Source organism: Microcebus murinus, chromosome 19 (genome assembly GCF_040939455.1).
Source record: "Microcebus murinus isolate Inina chromosome 19, M.murinus_Inina_mat1.0, whole genome shotgun sequence".
Classification (NCBI taxonomy): Eukaryota; Metazoa; Chordata; class Mammalia; order Primates; family Cheirogaleidae; genus Microcebus; species Microcebus murinus.
Genome location: NC_134122.1, coordinates 1086013 through 1104689, shown reverse-complemented (window position 1 = coordinate 1104689; position 18677 = coordinate 1086013). Strand labels below are relative to the sequence as shown.

Below are 18677 nucleotides of genomic sequence, written 5' to 3'. Positions count from 1 at the left end.
CCGTATCTTCTGCCCAGGTCCTGCCTGCCGTGGGCAGAGCTCTGAGGGCCCCTGAGCCCCCTGGGGGGCTCTGCTGGAACCAAGGGCCGGGGGTGGCCTGGGCAGCCCCTGCTCTTGCCCTTCCCAGCCCTAGAGGCCTCTGGCCGTCACTGCCTGTGCCCACCTGGTCCTGCTGGGGCCACCTGGACGCAGGGGTCCCGAGGCTGTCCCAGGATGGCAGAGGAAGAGGGGCTGCCGTAGGGAGGTGGCCCTGCCACCCCCAGCCCGTCTGCTAGGCCTCAGCCAGCTGGGCCCCCTCCAGGGCCTGGGCCCCGGCGCCAGGCAGCTCGGGGCAGGCCTCGGCGGACCAGCTGGCCAGCAGGTCACTGAAGTCGGGTGTGCCAGGGTGCAGCAGGCCCAGGGGGCTGGGGGCCGGCTCCTTCCAGAAGGACGGGGGCAGCTTGCGCTGGGTCATGGGGGTGATGTGGCCATACTTCCGCTCCAGCCTCACGCCGCGGCCCCCCGCCGCCTTGGGCCCCGTGCACCGCCGCAGGCCGTAGTCGAAGAGCTCTGCCAGGGGTCCCAGCGGCTGCGCCCCGTCCCCACCGAGGCCCAGCCTGTGCGCCTGGCCCCCCGGCGAGCAGACCCCGGGCTTGGGGGCCCCCTCGTCCTCCTGGGGCCTGTCCTGGGCCAGGTGCACCAGGTCGGCGTAGTAGAGCCCCCGCGCAGAGCTGCCGGCCGGGCCGTCGGCGTAGACATCGCAGGCATCTGGGTCCTGCCCCCTGTCCTTGCGGCCAAAGTAGCGCTGGATGTCGCTGCTGATGAGCTCGGAGAACCGCAGCAGCCGCAGCGGCGTCTCGGGGCGGCTGGGCCCCTGCGCGGCTGCTTCCGGGGCCGCCTGGGCCCAGCCTGAGCACTGGGGGGCCGGGCTGCAGACCCCTGGCCCCTCACCCTGCAGCTCCTCCTCCTCCTCTTCCTCCTCCTCCTCCTCTTCCTCCTCCTCCTCCTCCTCCGAAGTCTCTGTGGGCTCCAGGTCTGAGGGCAGGAAGGAGCGGTGGGGTGGCAGGGGCAGCCGGAAGTCACACAGGGGCCGGATCACGCCCGCGGCCATCTCCTCGCTGTCCCCCGAGGCCTCCGCGGCGGGTGCTGTCTGGGGAGCAAGCCGGAGGAGGCAGGTGTCTGTCAGGCCTGGCCGTGCCCTGGCCGCCGGGGACCACCACACTCGGACCCCACACTTGTGTGGCCTCCCCTGGAGCCCCCGGCCCTCCTGGGGGCGCTGAGCTCCAGCAGGGGGGAGGCGTGGAGGGAGCCAGGGGCGGCACCATGGCACAGGGCGGGCGGCTGCTGAGGGGTGAGACCTGGGAAGTGCAGGCCATGGGTGGGGGTTCCGGGGTGGTAGCTGGCCCCTGGCTGGGGGCAGCCGGTCCTATCTCATGGGGGCGGTCGGGGTCCAGGGAGGGAGCGGGAGTTGCCACTAGAAGCCCCAGGGGTGGGGCTGCCCCCTCCTGGGCTGAGGCGAGGTGTCTGGGCCTGCTGAGCATAGCCCTTGCCCAGGCTGGAGCCGGGGGGCTGGAGGGCGGGCTTTGTGGTTCCAGACCAAGGGACGAGTCTGCCTCTCTGGGGCCCCTGGGGTGCTCAGGGGCTGGGAGGGCCCTGTCTGCCCCACTGAGGGTGAGCTGGGCTGTCCTGTCGGGTCTGGCTGCAGTCGCAGCGCCAGGCCCTAACCTGTTCCCCTCAGCAGGGAGCGGCCCCACCCCAGGCGCCTCCCACTAACAGTGGGGTGGCCACGTCAGAGCATCCTGGAGGGGCCGCAGGGGCCCCGGTGCCTGTCCAGGACACCCCAGGGAAGTGCCTGGGTCTGGGGCTTAGTGTGGCAGGGGTGGGGGTCAGGGGCGGGGGCCTGCAGGGGCAGGAGTAGCTCTCACCTTGAGCAGGTGCCAAGCAGGGGCTGGTTCTGAACCCCGAGCCCCACCATGGACAAGTGCCCCCTGGCCCCCTCCACAACGTGGGGGCAGGTGGGTGCCCTGGGGCCAGGAAGTCTGAGCCCATCTCGGGGGACCCCAGCTCGAGAAAGGAACAAACGGAAGCAGGAAGGAAGAAGGGGGGAGAGTGGGGGCATATTCCCCAGGGTCAGGTGACCTGGGCATCCACCCCTCCGTTTCGCCTGCAGGGCGCTGAGCTGCCAGGTGCTCCCTCCTGCCCACCAGGTGGTCGTGCCGGGGTCCTGATCACACCTACACTGCTGGGCCCCTGCCCAGCAAGACATGGGAGGGCGCCCCCTCCCCAGCTGGCTGCCCTCTACGCCCTGCCCTGCCCTGCCCTGCCCAGCCCAGCCAGGAGGACTCTCCCATGGCCAGTCCCTGCCGGGCACCTGGGCGGAACGGCTCCCAGGCCCGGCAGCCCCCGCCCGCCCCCGAGGCCCGGCTCCTACCTGGCCGAGGCCTGCAGCTCTTGCCGGGCAGGCCCACCTCCACCTGGGTGCAAGCATTTATAGCCCGACCCTGCAGCCGCCTGGGCTGGCAAATATTTGGTGACGGCATTGTCATCGCAGACTGGGCAAATAGAGTCCGTTTGCTTTAGCGCCCGGCAACCAGGGCCCCGCGGTGGGGGGGGCCTGCGGACCGGCCTCACCTGCACGCAGCCTGCCCGGGGACCGTGGAGTGTTTGCCGCCTGCCCAGCTGGCTGCTCCCTGGGCCCCGGGACCCTTATCTCTGCCGCTGATGGGGCCTGGACCAAGCCTTGTCAAATAGGCGGAAAATTAAATTTCATGCTATTTTGAGTTCTGGAGTAGCCTCTCTAGAGGACATCCTGCTCTGCAGCAATCAGAGAACGGCGCTCCAGGCTGGAGGCAGAGGGAGGGAGAGAGGCCCCGGGACCACCTGCCAGGGCCCAGGGTGGGCCCCCTGAGCCCCTGCCCAGCCCCCTCCGGCCACACGGTCCTCCTGGGCTGCGGTGACCCATTTTAGCTGGCCCAGAAGCAACTGTGGGGGGGACCCCCCATGGCTGCCACCTCCCCTGGTCCAGGGCTCAGATGTGTCTGTGATAATCTCCTGAACCCTCTACTGTGTCCAGGCCTGGCTGAGACGGCGCCTTCCCTCCTCCTCTGGCTGCAGCACCGCCCCCCGCCCCCGCACATCCCCCCTCCTGCTGCCCCCGTGGAACCTGCCTGGCTGGCGTGTCCCTCAGAAGCGCCCAGAGGGCCTTAGCCTTTCCTGACAGCTCCCTGACTCCCCGCTGGCGGGCCCCAGCCGGTCCGCCAGGCCCAGTCACTGCACACCAGGCGGCTAAGAACAGAGACCCCACACGGTCCTCCAGCCCGGGGCCCCAACCAAGCTGTCACCCGGACCGGGTCCTTCCAGAGGCCCCAGTCGGTCCCCGGCCTCGCTCCCAGTCCTTGGTGAGCCTCTGCCTCGCAGGTGACCGCTCCGGTGCTGCCTCCGTCCACCCATGTCCCCGTGCATGTCCTCTGCCCTTCCCACGAGGACACCAGCCTTGGATCCACGGTCCACCCTAGTGCAGTCGGACCTCAGCTTACCTAGTTGCATCTGCAGTGACACTTTTTCCAAACAAGGTCACATCCCGAGCTTCCAGGCAGACATGGCTTTGGGGGACACTCTCGGCCCTGTGTGGGTGCCCTGCGTTTGTGGCTGTGGCCCTGCCTCGGTGTTCCCCAGAGGTGGCCCCTGCCAGTGCAGCCCTCGTGGCGCCGGCTGGGAGAACTCCGGACACTCTGTCCGGGCCCCAGCTCCTGATCTTTGCCTGCCCGGGGGCCCCTCCCTGGCCAGCCCCCTCACACCCAGTGACAGCCACACGTGTGGGGTCTGGACACAAACACAGCCCCGCCTACATCTGGGACCCTGGGCAGTTCTCGGGTACCTGGAGGGCAGATCTCGGGGGTCCGGGGCCACCGCAGCCACTTAGTGCTAAGGAGGCTGTTGGCGTTTCCGAGTGACAGGGAAATGCAAAGTCCGACCCCCAGGGCGAGATCCTCCCCAGGTTGGGACAGTGGCCTTCAGGAGTGGTTCTGGAAAGACACTGCTGTCCCCTGGCCAGGGGCGGGGTCCCCTGCAAGGAGTGTGGACAGGGACGGCATCAGCACAGCCCACCTGTCACTGCCCCTCGTGGACGGGAAGCTGAGCCCACGTCCTGGCGAGGTGGGTCTGGCCACGCCCCCTCCTAAGAGCCCGGCCAGGTGGGGACATCTGTCCCCAAAGACTGACCTCAGGCTCGACCAGGGTCTGCCCTGGGACTCCAGGGTGAGAGACACTTGCCCGGCCCTGGCTGTGGGGGCCTGCGCCAGCCTCGGCCGGCCCTCTGCCTGCCTGCCGGCCCTGGTCTGCCAGGACGCGGGGCCAGGGAGGAAGGCGGCGGCCGCAGCACCCTCTGCCACGCGGCGTGGAAAGGACAGGCCTGCAGGGCAGGAGCAGGGCCCTCTGGGACCTGGGACAGAGGACCCAGGAGGGCCCCGAGTTCCACCCCGATCAGCACAGGAGCGGAGGTGCCGCATGGAGGCCGTGGGCACAGGCCGCTCGCTGCCAGCTCCCGCACACCTGGGCGTGGGGTGGGGCGATGAGACTCCACTTGGCCCAGTGTGACCAGGGGCTGCTCGACGGAGGTGGACTGTGGGGTGTCCAGCGCAGGGAACAGTCTGGAAAAGCCCCCGGCCCCTGCAGAGCTGGGAGCACCCCCCCATGATCCGCTGAGTGACGGTGACGGCCCCAGGACGTGCACACCAGGTTCCCAGGAGCCTCACAGGGCTCTGCAGGTGTGACTGAAAGGATGACCTTGAGGGGGAGGTTACCCCGGGCCGTCCAGGTGGCCCGATGTCATCGCAGGGGTCCTTGTAGGAGGGGGCAGGAGGGCGGGAGGCAGAGGCCGGGTGATGCCGCGCTACTGCCCTGGGGGGGTGGGGGTGGGACGGGCCCCAAGCCGGGGGGCCTCGGGAGCCCCTAGGGCGGCTGGCGGACACCTGCATCTCGGCCGGTGACGCCCACTCGGGCCTCTCAGCCCCAGGGCTGTCGGGTCAGGGCGTGATGCTTGAAGCCGCTCAGCTGTGGCTTTTGGTCTCAGTGCCACCGACACCCTGAAGGGGGGCTGGGCAGCAGGGCCCCCAGCCATGGGCACCAGAGCCGGGGCCTCAGCACCTCTGTCGCTGGAGAGACCCCCAGTGTGCGGTGATCGGCCCCCATGAAGAGAGTGCACATGGTCACCCCACGTCACCCCAAACCTCCCTCCCTGGGCCCTGGGTTTACCCCCAAGACACAGCTCTTCCCTCGGTGAGCAGGGCCGGGGCCGTGACGGGGGCCCGGGTCCCATAAACGCCTCCGTGCGCAGGTGCCCACTGGTGCCAGCCCGTCCTGGGGTCTCTCTGCCCGACAAGAGACGGAGGGGAAAACCACAGCTGGGACGGAAGATCCTGGAATGGGGACAGAGGCGTGGACGGGACTTTGGGAAGGGGCCCTCTGGCAGTGCGGCGTGGGGCTGACATTGGACACTGGGCCGGGGGCTTGAGGCCAGGAGTCCAGGGAGGGGACACTGCTGCAGTCCCCGAGGGACACTTTCCAGCCTGGCACTGGGTGTCCCCAGCCCTCCACCCCCGCCAGCCCTCCCCTGTCGTCAGGCTCCGCCGGGCAGCCCTTCCCGTCCCCACGCGCCAGAAAAATCAATAGCTCCAATATGCCAGCTCTCGAGAGGCGCAGCTATAAATTACCCGCCATGGAGCTCACGGGCCACAGCCCCATTAGTGGGGCATTAGGCCTCCCGTGAAATTTCTCTGTGTGCTTTGAGATAACGACGCTGAGGTGTTGGTTTATGTCCCGGGAGGGGGAGGTGGGACCGGGGGCAAGACCAGGCTGGCCGGGCAGGGAGGCCCCGAGACACAGGCGTCCCCGGTACGTCGGTGGCTTTTCCCGCTCGGGGCTCCACAGCATCGGAGGGTCAGACAAACACAGGGTTTGGGGCGTCCGCACCCTCCAGCCAAAGGCCACGGGGAACAGGATGCACCACTGGGGGACTCAGCGGCAGGACTTTGCCCTGGGCTGGATCCTGCCAGGAAGCACCTGTGACAAACCACCACGATCTGGGTGACTTAGAACAACAGACATTCACTGCCTCGCGCTCTGGAGGCAGAAGTGCAAACCCAGGTGCCGGGCCGTGCGCCCCTGACGGCTCCGGGGAGAGTCTGTCCCAGGCCCCGCAACCGTCTTCATGTGTTGCTGGCACTGCCGCCCTGATATCTGCCTCTGTGGTCCCCCTGCCTCCCCCCCCATCTCTGTGTCCTCTCCTGGTCTTACAACGCCACCGGTCATTAGGCTCGGGGCCACCCTAATCCAGCATGACCTCATCTTGACTAACCACGTCCCTATTTCCAGACAGGTCACGTTCTTGCGTGCCGGGGACATAGATTTGGGGGCACTGTCCAACCCAGGACAGCGACTTCCAGGCCTTGTGGCGGCCAGAGCGAGTCGTGGAACGCCCATTTTATAGCTGTGGCCACCGAGGCTCGAGGACTTAAGTTGTCCGTCACAGGTGTCTCCTTTCTGTCTCCAGTCCAGGATGGTCACCGAGACAGAGGCTGGTCAGTGGCCCCTCAGAGGCTGAAGGATGCCACTTCAAGGTGAAGCCTCAGCCCACACACTGCTGCTCTGGGCACCTCTCGCCCGGCTGACCTAAAGTGTCCCCTCGGGCAGCTGCACCAGCCTTGGCTCCATCCCTGACCTTGGGGCCCTCTGATTGACACCTCCTCCAGGAAGCCCCCCATGGGCCGCACACCAGGATGATTTTGGCCGTCCTCTCATGCACAGTGGGTGCCCCAGGGCCGTGCAGGGAGTTCTGGGGTGGAACCAGTAGGGCGGGGCCCTGTGGGCAGGGGCTGGGCACACAGGTGCCTCTGTTGACACAGAGCTCCGAGCACAGCCCCGGGTGGGGCCTCTGGGGTGGGGAGGACTCCCAGGTGTCCTGAGCTCAGAACACCCCAGGGCCCCTCCCGTCCCTGCTGGAGGGCTCCGGGCGGGAGCCCGTCTGCGTCTGGTGCTTCTGCCTCCGCCTTCCGGGACGCAGGCGCAGGAGAGGCATGCTCCGGAGGCAGGGATGCCAACCTCAGGTGGTGGGCGCGCTAGGGTCCCGGGGGCTCCTCTGGGGCGTCCCTAGAGCAGATTCTGGCTCAGGGGAAGGGGCCTGTCCAGGACCACCGGCCGCATATGCTGCGGCACGCAGGCCGAGGTGCTAGTCACCCCCCAGATGGCAGCCGTGGGCCGAAACTGTGGCAGAATCGCAGAATCGGGGTTGCCCATGCCCATCCTGGGGGGACGAGGTCCTCCCTCCACCAAGCGGGGAGGCCAAAAGCTACAGTTTTGGGGGGGCTTCCACCTAACCCTGTAAATGGAATGATGTGACTTCCTCTCTGAGATTCTGGGCGTAGGGAATGACGTGTTTTATTGTCTAAATCAAAATAAATGTACTTCAAGGCCTTTACTTTTCCCAGAGTGTGTTCGAGCCCAAGCAGGTCCCTGCCCGCTGCTCCAGAGGAAGCCAAGGCGCGGAGACAGCAGGGCCACGGAGGAGACAGAGTTTAATGTCGCAGGTGCCGTGTAAGGGGAGGGGACGGAGTCCTCACATCCGTCTCCTGAGAATTTGGGAGAAAGGGTTTGTACAGGCAGTTTGGCGGGCACAGGGCAGGCAGGGGGTCCGCTGCTGGCTGGGCTCTGGGCGGAACCGCCGGGGGGGTGGAGTGGGAATTGTCTTCTTTCTTGTGTTGAGTTGGTTCTTGGGTGGGAGTCGCAAGACCAGTGGAGTCCGTTCCTTGGCATGGCCGCTGGCCTGGGTGGGTCACCGTCCCACCGGATGCAGGGCCCAGAAGATGTCTCAGAACCAGCCTCAGGTTTCACGAGGGTGGCGCTATCTGAGGGAGCAATGAAGAAGGCTAAGAATCTCTGTGACTCCTGAGTCGTGAGCAATTTGCAGGAAAGCCAGCTGGGGGACAAGGCTAGTTATATATAAATTTCCCCTACCACAGTTCCCACCTTGTGGCCCTTTATTAATTTTATAAAGGACAGCTTCAAAGGGGAGGGATTTAAGTTCTGTCTTGCCGCAAAGGGCCCCTGCCTTCCCCACAAGAAGGTGGGGCAGCAAGTTGTGGGAGGTGAACCTCCTGTCTTTAGGGCGGTCCTGTCGCTCCAGTGTGCTCCTTGTCCAGCCGTCGTGGGGAGTGGGTCCTTGTCTGTGGCCTGGTGAGGACAAGGGGTCTTCCCACAGGCCCAGCCCAGCTGTGAGAGTGCTGGCTGCCGCCCAAAGCACTGCCCCTTTGGGATACGTGTGGGAGTGAGGCAGGGCCCCGCTGTTAGCAGAAAGGCCTACATCACTCCAGATGCCTGAGAAGTCACCTCCCTGTCTAGACTTCTGCCCTTAGGCACCCCGCCCCCGCTCTTATTGGCACAAAACATAGTTTTGGAGGAAAACAAAAGCATCTATCTGAACTCTATCCGGGGAGAAAGGACCTCAAAGTTTCTGGGATTTGAAACCGTTCACCCTACGGCGCAGGGAAGCGTGGGGGCTGGGGGTGGGGTTATTTTTTTGTGTTGAGCCACAGCTTCAAGAACAAAACAGATTACTAATTCAACCCATTAGCCTGTCCTGTGGTAAATCAGTTGTATCTGGCTTATATTTTCCATGACGCACGGTAGCTTTTATTCGGCATAAAGTACACAGAAGATAATATTTAGTATGGCTGGTTCTGAAGACGGGACGTCCCTAAGTCACAGGTCCTAGTTCAGACGTGCATGTGATTTCCAAAAACCACCTCTGCACGGAGTGTCGCGACGTCCGTGCCCCTATGTGGCCTGCAGCCAGAGCCAGGGGCAGCCTTGTGCGCTGAGGACCAACGGCTTCCCCGCGAAGCCCAGTGGGGCACCGGGCCGAGCAGCGCGCCCTGGGACCCCTGGCGCGGCCGTGAAGGCTCCCCACCCACCCTTCCCGAGCGCGCCCCAGCTTCGGTTTGAGCAAGGACGGCCGCGGGCCCGGGCGTCGGGTCGGGGCTGCCCGCTGTCCCCACTGTCCCCGGGGGCGCTGACAGGAGGGGAGGAGGGCGCAGCTTCCCGGCGACCCCGGCCAGCGGAGGGTCGTGGTCTGAGGCCAGGACACGAGGTCTACCCAGGCCCAGAGTCCTGGCAACCAACCAAAACAGACCCGGCGGCGGCCAGGCCCGGGCAGGAGCGGCCGGGCAGCGGCAGGGCCCAGGCGCCGATCTCCTGCCTGCCAGGGCTGGCCCACCGAGGACGCCCTTAGCGCGGGCCCGGGGCCTCTCTCAGGCAGGACGACGCCCGCCCACTCCCGCCGCCAAGGAAGGACCTGGCGGTCGAGCTCCTCGGCGAACGGGATGGAGAACTACATCTCCCGGCATGCCCTCGCGCCAGCCCGGGACGGGGCCTGCGACGGAAAAGTCCGCTGGAGGAACGCGTCATTTCCGGTGCGCGACTGGGCACACGTTCTGGAGTCGTGAGCGGAGGCCTGCCATGACGTCCTGGTTCCGGTTTGGTGCGACGGAAGTGACGCGAGGGCGGCGCGCCGCGGAGCCGAAGTAGCAATGAGTCGTGTCCTGTGTGCACCGGCGGCCGGGTGAGCACCGTGAGGTCTCGGCGGGGCGAGGGCGGTTTCCAGCGGGCGGGCGGAGCGCTCAGTGCTTTTTCTCTTCCAGGGCCGTCCGGGGGCTCAGGCTCGTGGGCTGGGCTTCCCGAAACCTGCATCCGCCGCCCGGTGGCCGGGCCGGGGACCAACCCGCGGCGGAGAGGGAAGAGGACGACCCTGACCGCCCGGTTCAGTTTTCCTCCAGCAAAGGCGTCCCGTTACGCTGGAGTGTGGAGCAGTCCCTGGGGAAGGAACAGCAGCGGCCCTGGTGGAAAGTGCTGCCCTTCAGCTTCTCCCTCATGGTTCTGGTCATCTGGTTCTACCTGAGGCCAGAGAGCGACACGGACCAGTGGTTGAGACAAGCGTTGGGAGAAGAGGTGTCGGAGCCTGGAACTCAGGCTGCCCACGGGGCGAGGACTTAACGCGGTGCCCGCTAGGGCCAGCAGGAAGGGAACAGGCAGCCGCCCTTCGGATTCGATGTCGCGTTTGACCGTGACCGTTCTGCCCTGGTAATGCGTGCGTCTTCAGCGCTAAAGGACTTGGATGGCACACTTGGCCGCGTTGAACCCCATAGAGGCCGAGCAGGATGTCACCAGATCGGAACCTGCTCGTTGCCTGACGCTTGACGTCCAGCGATTCCATCCCCAAGACTTTTCAGAGCCGTAGGAAAGGTTTTACTTGCACCGTGTACCGTTGGGTTTGTGATGTCTTTGTACAGCATATAATCATGTTTCCAGAGCACTTCTGGTGACACTTGTCATTTGCTTTGTGAGACAGAATAACTGGCAGAAGTGTTAACCTTTATTTTATAATGTAGTGTGTGTAAATATCTATTGATGTTTTACACACTGACAAATTGAAAATAAATTTTGATTTTATAATACAGAATTAAGACGATTCCCTTTTCTGCATCTAGTAAGAAAACGAGTATTTTAGTAAGCCAACAGCCACCTTTTTAAATTTATATGTTTTCCTTTTTTTTCCAGAGTGGGAACTGAGAATCTAACCTAAATGTAAATTGTGGAATACATTATTAAATGGTACCAGAAATAAAGAATTTTCTCAGCTTTCTGCAAAACTTTATTTTTATCTAGCTAGGCAACAATTTTCTGGGTAGAATACAACTGATGAGTATTTTTTTCACAAATTATGGTCCTTATTTTGGGTAACCTAGACGATATTTTTTTTTTCTAAGTATTAGGAAAAACCTGCTTTATTCTGTACTAAATATAAGATCCATAAAAGGAAACTTATTTATTTGAGCTTCTGGTGGAAGGTTTTACTTTAACATGTTTGTGGTGCTGAAGTGGGGGTTTTTCTGACTTGGATGTTTGAAGAACAGGTTTTTGACCACTCTGGCCAAATGGCAGTATACTGACTTCTCATGAGGTCTCTGTGCAGAAGTGCTCCAGCTGTCTGGGACACCTTCATAACTCATGCTTGTGAGACAAGTGGGGTGGATACAGTCTTTTTTTAAAGACTGTGAGACCGAGGTTTGCAATAATTGACCTAATCTTAGCTCACGTTACACCATCCCAGTGGGGGCAAAGAACTCAGATGTCCTTGTTTTTGCCTGGTGTGGTTGTGACTATTTGGTTGTGAATCATTTGGTTTGAGTAGAAGTCATTCAGACCCGGAGGCTTAATTTTACTTCACTTGCAGGGGGCAAAAAAGTCAGAACTAATAAGAACTTTTGTGTTAACTAAAAGTAACTTTCATATGACAAAAGCAATATATATATATATATATATATTTTTTTTTTTTCTGGAAAAGTTAGACCCTGAAATAAGCAAAAGGAAGAGAATCAGAAACACTGATAATCCCACTACCTAGAGGTAACCACTGAGAACACTTATTTGCCTTTCCAGGTTATTGTCATGCATATATAAATACAGCTTTTTCCAAGGTACGAATGGAATAGTAAACCTGAAAACATGATAGCAGCTTCAAAAAAAAAAAAAGTGGGATAGTAGCATCGTGTTTGATGAAGCCACCTCCAGGGCAGCCATCAGTAAGGGCTGTTCCACTTGGTGACTTCACATGGGTGATGTGGATAAGCTTTGTCATGAGCAAAAGGAGGACGGAGGTCAGCTGGGGACAGTGGGCAGAACTTCCCCACACCTGGAGTTTTCAAGGGGTGACAACAGCAGATTGACAGGTGAACAGTTAACTCAATCTTTTCCTTATTCAACTTTTTTGGAGTGCAGTTGTCTTATTTCCCCAACTGGACTGTGGCTTTTATTTTTCCCAGGTTACTAGACACATTGACACCCCAGATAAGTGCTCAGCAAGGAGGGAGGGCCGTTGTAAGGATGCTGGGACAGAAGCAGTTGCACGGATTTGATTTGCAAGATGTTAAATTGTTGGGCAGGAGGAGGAAATGGTTTGTGAACGATCTCCAAGATCTGTTTCTTACTCCTCTGGAGAATTCTTGGGTCCTGTTCCTCCTCACTTCATTCTCCTGCTTGGTTTATGTTATGAAAATATGTTCTTAATTTTATCATTTTAATTTCAAGATTTAAATGTAATGTTTATAGATGTAATAATTCATTTAGACAATTCGAACATATGAAGAAATCCTGCCAGGGCGTGATAACTTTCGTTACTTTACTATGAGTATTTCAGAAGATAACTTACATTTTGGAGCAACTATGAAAGTGTTTTCTCTTGCTTTTAACCTAAATGGGAGCTTTTTTTTAGACAGAGTCTGGCTCTGTCGCCCTGGCTGGAGTGCAGTGGTGTCCTCACAGCTCACTGCAGCCTCCCATTCCTGGCCTCAAGCGATCCTCCCGCCTCTGTCTCCCACGGTGCCGGGGGTGCAGGCGCCGAGCCACCTGGCGGGAACACGTTATTTTCACGCAGGTCTGGCCCGCAGCCCTCCGAGCCTGCGGCGACCGCGCGTCTCCCCGGACGGAAGTCACGACGGTCGGGCCCCTTCCTTAGGGCACAACTCGGAGGTCTGGAGTCCTGCCGCGGGCAGCCACCGCCGTCTTTAGACCCGCGCCCCCGCCCCACCGCCCGGGTGGGAGCCTCGGCGGCCGCGGCCCACGTGCGGCCGAGGGTGGGCGCGGGGGCGTGGCCGGGGTGGGTGTGGGCGTGGCCCGGGTGGGCGCGGGGGCGTGGCCGGGGCGTGGCCCCGCCGGGCGGGGGGCGCGGTGGGCTCGCGCGGGGGAGCGCCCGGGCGGGGGCGGCCGGCGGCGCATGCGCGCTGCATTGTTTTGACTGAAAATGCCGTCGGTTTCGAAAGCGGCGGCGGCGGCGCTGAGCGGGTCCCCCCCGCAGACCGAGAAGCCGACCCACTACAGGTCAGTGCCCGCGCGGGGCCTCCGCGGCGCTGCGGGGCTGCAGGGGGCGGCCCCGTGCGCCCTCGCTCCGCGCGCGCCCGCGCCCGGGGCCTGGGGAGTCGCCGCGGCGGGCCCGGGCCGCCCCTCCTGCCGCCCCCGCCGCCGCTCGGGCCTCGGCGCCGCGGGGACCCGGGCTGGGGCCGCCCGAGGTCGGAGCGGGCGCCCGGGTCTGCGAGCGCCGGGCGCGGGCCGGGCTGGGCGTCCGGCTCCCAGGTCGCGGTGCGGCGCCTGAGGTCGGGGCTCCGAGCGTGGCCGGGGTGGGGGCGCGCGAGCCCGTCGGGAATCCGAGTGGGAATCCGGGAATCCCGGGGTCGGGACCGCGCCCCGGGCTTGGGGGTGCGCCCGGGGTCGGAGGGTGCGCCCGGGGTCGGGATGGGACCGTACTCGGGTCGTGAGGTGCGCCTGGGGGACCCTGCGCCTGAGGGACCGTGCCCGGGGTCGGGGACCATGCCCGGATCGCGGGGCGCTCCCGTGTCCAGGGGCGCGCCTGGGGTCGACGATCCTGCTCCGGGTCGGGGACCGTGCCGGGTCGAGGGGCGTGCCGGGTCGAGGGGCGTGCCCGGGGTCGGGACCGTGCCCAGGGTCGGGGGACACACAAGGGTCGAAGGGCGCGCTCGGGGTCGGGGACGGTGCCCGGGGACGGTGCCCGGGGTCGGGGACGATGTCCTGGGTCGAGGGGCGCACTCGAGGTCGGGGACGGTGCCCGGGGTCGGGGGCCGCACCAGGGTCGAGGGGCGCGCTCGGGGTCGGGGACGGTGCCCAGGGTCGGGGACGGTGCCCTGGGTCGGGACCGTGCCGGGGGTCGGGGGCCGCGCCCTGGTTGAGCGGCACGCCTGGGGTCGGGGACCCTGCCGGGGGTCGGGACCGTGCCCAGGGGCGGGTAAGCGCCCAGCGGGCTGCGGGGACAGCCGGTGGGGTCATCTGGACTTCAAGTGGGGGGCGTCGGGCCCCGGCCGGCCGGTCCCGCCCCCGCCCTCGATCCTGGCCGCCCAACGGCGGCGGTGGAGGCGACCCGCAACGCTGTTTGTCTTTTTAGGTATCTAAAGGAGTTTAGGACAGAGCAGTGCTCCCTGTTTTTGCAGCACAAGTGCACCCAGCACAGGCCATTTACCTGTTTCCATTGGCATTTCCTAAATCAGCGTCGCCGCAGACCCCTCCGCAGGCGCGATGGCACCTTCAACTACAGCCCGGACGTGTACTGCGCCAAGTACGACGAGGCCACCGGCGTGTGCCCCGACGGCGACGAGTGAGTGGCCGGGCGGGCGGGGCTCGGGCGCCTCCACCCCTGCCGTGGCCCTGGCCGTGGCGCCTGCGGCTCCAGGTTCTTCGCGACACCTGGCACCTGGGAGGCAGGTCGCGTGTTCCCTGCGGTTTCCAGTGACGAGTGATCGCGGTGGGGGGACATTTGCCTGTTTGGGGGCCAGTTCGGGAAGGGTTACGTGTGTCTGGGATAACCCTCGTGTGAGTCAAACCGATCTGGATTCATTTCCCACTTTTGATTCCGCGCAGTTCTCCAAATCGGCCGCATCAGAACAGGCCCCGAGAGGCGCGGTTTCAGGAGTGGGGCCGTTGGGTGCTACCTGGTTGCTTTCCAGGCAGAGGCTGTTGGAATATTGGTTCACACCGTAGAATGTGTCTGGAACGTTTCCTTTCTTGATGTTTACGTGTTTAGTTTTTAAAAGAAATATTGATAGGAAAGTTATATGGAGACTGCCATTTACATAGCACTTTTAAAGTTTGAGAAATCAAGGTTTTGTTTCGGTTGTTTTTTTTTTAACAAGTTTGCTAATGGTGTTATGAACAGATGTCTTTATTTTGAAATATGCACAATGGGAAAACAGGGAGAGTACTAGTCAGATTGCAGATCCACATGATGAGCAGAAGGTGGCATCAGGAGGTTTTACTTTCTTCCCGTGGGCTGCTTGGGAGCCCGCAGGGCCGCGCACTCCTGCCTAGAGGTGAGGTGGCCATTGCAGTCTTGGCGGCTCCGCTCCATCTCCTGGTCTTGTGAAGGGACCTGGTTCTCTGGGGACCCCTCCTTTGGAGGACCCCTGTCACCCCACCACACACACAGACCCATGCAAAGTCTGCTTTCCTTTATTTTCCAAAAGAATGCGTCGTAGGTCAGGGAGTAAACTTTTGATCTGTGGTGATCACGTTACCAACCATAACACACTCGTTGAAAAGTTGTTCAGATAGTTAAACGGTGCTGTCGTTGAGGCAGCTCGATGACTAAACTTCAAATAGTGTAGCTGGCCTGTGTCGGGGAGGATGGTGTTCCGCTTCTGTGCAGTCCTGGGAATGCGGTTATCTAATTGCCTTTTGAGCAACTGCCTACTGCAAACAGGTCTTTAGAAGACAGGCGTTTGTCTGGCTGGGATCTGGGCTCCGTCTCAGATTGCCCGTGGCCAGACCCGTCACCTCCCCAGACTAGACGTCTTGAGTTGAAAGTGGGGCCACTGCTGCCTGACCCTGTTTCGGGGACCCCTGGACGTGTGTAGACCAGTAACCCAGCTTGTCCTGTCTCAGAGTTGAGTTTGGGGGACTAATTGGCAGTGTTCGCCGGCGATGCCTTTGGTGCGTATAACGAGAGCATCTTTTCACAGCCGTTTGGGTTCCCGAGCCAGGGTGCCCTGGTGTGGGGGCGCCAGGGTGGTGTCCAGATCTTACTGGGGTGACCAGCGCTGCGTGGACACATGCCTGTGGGTGGTGGTTTAAAGCTGTGCTCAAGTAGTAATTAGATAATAAGCAATCATTTATTACAAAAATACTAGCACGCAGTCTAAGCGGCTTGCCGCTTGTCTCTGACAGACGTAGGTGGGACGTAGGTGCTTGTTTGGTGTTTTCTGTTTTCGGTGCATCCTGCGTACACCTGCACGTAGTAAGAATCACGCACATCTTATTAAAGATTTTGTTTGTCACTTTTGTGGAGCCCATGATGTGACTTGCTCCAGCCCTTTAGCAAGTGTTTGGCGGGCTGTCCCCCCGGACTCCTTGCGTAGTAATTACCACTCCGCCTGCGGGAGAGGGACTTCCCCTCACTGCATAGATGGCACAGCCAGAGCCCCTCCCCCTGAGTTACGTGTTCGGGTCCACGCCGGTTGCCACGGGGTTTGTAAATAGATAATACCACCTTTCAGAGCAAGGACAGGGCCTCTCCTTATATTTCAGTTCACTGGTTCTTGAAATTTCTATTTTGGGCCTGTGTACTACCAACCTGTCATTTTAAAACACGAATATGTGTCAAAGAGCAATAGACCCTTTAGCTAGTGTCAGGCGAAACCCAGCCCTCTTTGGTCTTGGCGCTGGGGGGGGGGTGCCCTGGGGCGGGGGCTGGGGACCCCAGGAGGGTTCGCACCCCGCTGCATCCTCCCTCTGGCCTTACTCCCTTCTGTGCCCCTCCCTGCTGCCCCCCTCAATGTTACCCCTACATCACCGCCCCACTGTGGGTGTCCCTGCTGTCACCCCCTTTTCCCAGTGGGCAGTCTTCCTGGACCCCCTCGTGCCAGCCCTCCCTCCCTCCGGTTGTGCCCCCCGAGGTCACTTCTCAGGGTCCTCCCCCAGCCCTCCTTGGGCATCTCCGCTGTGGCCCCTTTCCCTGGTGGGTGCCACCCACCGGCTGACAGCCCTCTGCCCACGCACGCTGCCAGGTCCCTCTGCGTCCCCCCCCAAAGACCCTTGTTCTAGCGGACACGCCCCCTCCCTGTGGCAGGGCACGCTTGGCCCCTGTCATGTCACGTGTGCGGGGCCCCACCCTCATGGGAACCTCCAGGCGCTGTCGGCTGCGGGGGGGCCAGGCCCGGCCTGCGGGGTCCCCCGGGCAGTGGCAGGCACACTCCGGGCCCAGCTGCAGCCGGATGCTGCGCCCGCTCCCTGGGTCTTCACACCTGAACCCAGGTGCGGTTGGCGCGGCCGACTTCCACGAGAGCACGTGCTCGCAGCTTTGGGGCGTGGTCAGGTGGTTTGATTTAAACTGGCGTGTGTTCTGATCAACGAGAAGAAAAGGCTTCTGTGCGGAACCGAGGGGCCTCCGAGGGTCTGTCTTGTCGGGAAAACAGTCGGAGCAGGCACTCTGCCTGCAGCTGCAGAGCCACGGCCCCTCTTAACCCCACAGGGAGGGGACAGGCCACCGGGGCCCCCCGGCCCCTCAGTGTTTCTGCTTCAGTGGAAAACGGCCTCATCCCGTGCATGTGGGCGTCCCTCCGGGCGGCGGTAAGGTCTGTCTGTTGTTTCCGGGCCCCAGTGGACCCCAGTGGGCAGCCCCCCAGGGCCTCTCCTTTGCGTGGGGCGTCTGGGCAGAGCCGCTGCCAGGTGGCCGAGGGACTGTGACTCAGTGGCCTCCACGCGTGTTCCCTGGTGTCTGCTGGGAGGACACGTGAAAGATCCTGGGGTCCGTGTCCAGGCGGGATTGACTATTGCCGGCGCCTCTCTCTGTCCGAGCCTGTTTCTGCGGAAGGTCCCGCGATGCTCGGATGAGCGGGACGCCCTGGCCCAGGCCCAGGTGCTCCTTCCCTTTGCCGAGAGAGGTCACAGCTGTTTGACCCGGTGTCACGAGCGAACTTGGCTTGGGCGTCTGGGGCGAGGGGACCACCCAGAACCTCTGTCAGGGCACAACATGCGGTCAGGGGCCCCTCGCAGCCCAGAAGACGTGATTTTGCTGGTTCCGAGTTGCCCAGCTGAGCGGGGTCGCAGCCTGGGGACTGAGCTGGGGTCTGCGGGGGGCACATGGGAAAGTGTGAAAACACTCCCAAGGCTCAGCCGTCTCTCCACCGACTGAGTGCAGCGCCTGAGCCCCGCCTGCCTTGGGGTGGGGCGGGGGGACACTGGGGCAGGGGGACGTGGCCTCAGCCTGGGCTGGTGGGAGACGCCTCTGCCCAGAGAGGCTCCTTGGGAGAGGAAGGAGGGCCACGCCGGGGGGGGGGGTGCGACAGGGTGTCCCCATCCTACCCAGGGGCCAGGGCAGCCTTGGCAGGGGGTGCAGGGCCCATGTGGGGCGAGCTGGCCCGGTGTCAGTGGGGGGGGGGGAGGCACGCCAGAGACAGCCCCTCCAGTTTGCCCCCGAGCCCTGCCGTTTGCCCCCATGGCTCCCCCATCACCTTCCTTGCTCAGCCTGCACACTGCCGCGCCTTGGTGGTTTGTGTGCAGCGTTCTGGACCCTCATCGGAGCCCGAGCCCTCCAAGGCTGGGACGCTGTCACGTGGCCCGTGTGGCCCTCCGGGCCGTGCAGTCCCAGATCAGCCGTCAGCAGCCCCTGGAGACGAGCTGGGTGGACAGCATGGGTCACAGGCCTTCCGGGTGGCCCTGGGTCTCGTGGACATCCCCCCTGCCCCCCGCAGGCGAGGGTTACCTGAGGGAAGGGGAAGTTTCTCGGGCTCCTGGAGATGGGTTGGGAACCTTATTCAGCCCCTGGCCGGTTCCCCCCTTCCTGCCAGGCTGGTTAGGGTTGCAGGGCGTGGGGGTGTCATGCTGGCTGCGTCCGCCGGTGCCGGTCAGTGGAGCTGTGTTTTAATCCCGCTGTTCTGGTTGCTAATTGTTTCGGGCGGGTTTGGGCACCTTGAGTGTCACCCCGACCCCTGGGGCCCTCCCGGTCCCCTCTCCGGCCGTCCAAGGAGCCCTCGTGTTTTATCTGCCCCCATCCCCCACGCCCTGAAGGTCAAGGCATCTTTTTCCCCTTAAACCTTCTCCGGTGTCCCAAGGTCAGGCCAAGCTTTGAGGCCGTGTAATGAGCAGGA

The 18677-nt window shown here is 62.7% G+C and overlaps 3 protein-coding genes and 1 long non-coding RNA gene across 4 annotated transcripts in view; 2 read left to right on the top strand and 2 right to left on the bottom strand.

Annotated features, from left to right (window-relative positions):
* Positions 1-271: 271 nt before the first annotated feature.
* Positions 272-1090, bottom strand: PERCC1 (proline and glutamate rich with coiled coil 1). Its single transcript, XM_012743545.3, has one exon. It carries the CDS (start codon positions 1088-1090, stop codon positions 272-274), a length of 819 nt encoding a protein of 272 aa, XP_012598999.2.
* Positions 1091-7534: 6444 nt separating this feature from the next.
* LOC142862407 (uncharacterized) lies at positions 7535-9417 on the bottom strand. The gene is made up of 2 exons (XR_012913463.1): positions 9326-9417; positions 7535-7880 (listed from the first exon to the last, which is right to left on the bottom strand). It is a non-coding gene; the product is annotated as an uncharacterized LOC142862407 (long non-coding RNA).
* Positions 9418-9485: 68 nt separating this feature from the next.
* On the top strand, positions 9486-10668 carry UQCC4 (ubiquinol-cytochrome c reductase complex assembly factor 4). Its single transcript, XM_012743568.3, has 2 exons — positions 9486-9592; positions 9672-10668. The coding sequence occupies exons 1-2, from the start codon at positions 9561-9563 to the stop codon at positions 10021-10023; spliced, it is 384 nt and encodes a 127-aa protein (XP_012599022.2). The 5' UTR covers positions 9486-9560; the 3' UTR covers positions 10024-10668.
* A 2118-nt stretch (positions 10669-12786) lies between these two features.
* UNKL (unk like zinc finger) overlaps positions 12787-18677 on the top strand; it is a 36757-nt gene continuing 30866 nt past the window's right edge. The window contains exons 1-2 of the mRNA XM_075994932.1: positions 12787-12906; positions 13982-14191. Coding sequence (XP_075851047.1) covers positions 12830-12906; positions 13982-14191 — 287 coding nt within the window. The 5' untranslated portion in view covers positions 12787-12829. The remainder of the gene's footprint in view (positions 12907-13981; positions 14192-18677) is intronic.

Excerpts from the sequence above, each read along its gene's own strand:
- UQCC4 (XM_012743568.3), top strand. The coding sequence starts at position 9,561 with ATGAGTCGTGTCCTGTGTGCACCGGCGGCCGG. Across the intron at positions 9,593-9,671 it reads CTGTGTGCACCGGCGGCCGG|GGCCGTCCGGGGGCTCAGGC; the intron begins GTGAGCACCGTG and ends TTTCTCTTCCAG.
- PERCC1 (XM_012743545.3), bottom strand. The coding sequence starts at position 1,090 with ATGGCCGCGGGCGTGATCCGGCCCCTGTGTGACTTCCGGCTGCCCCTG.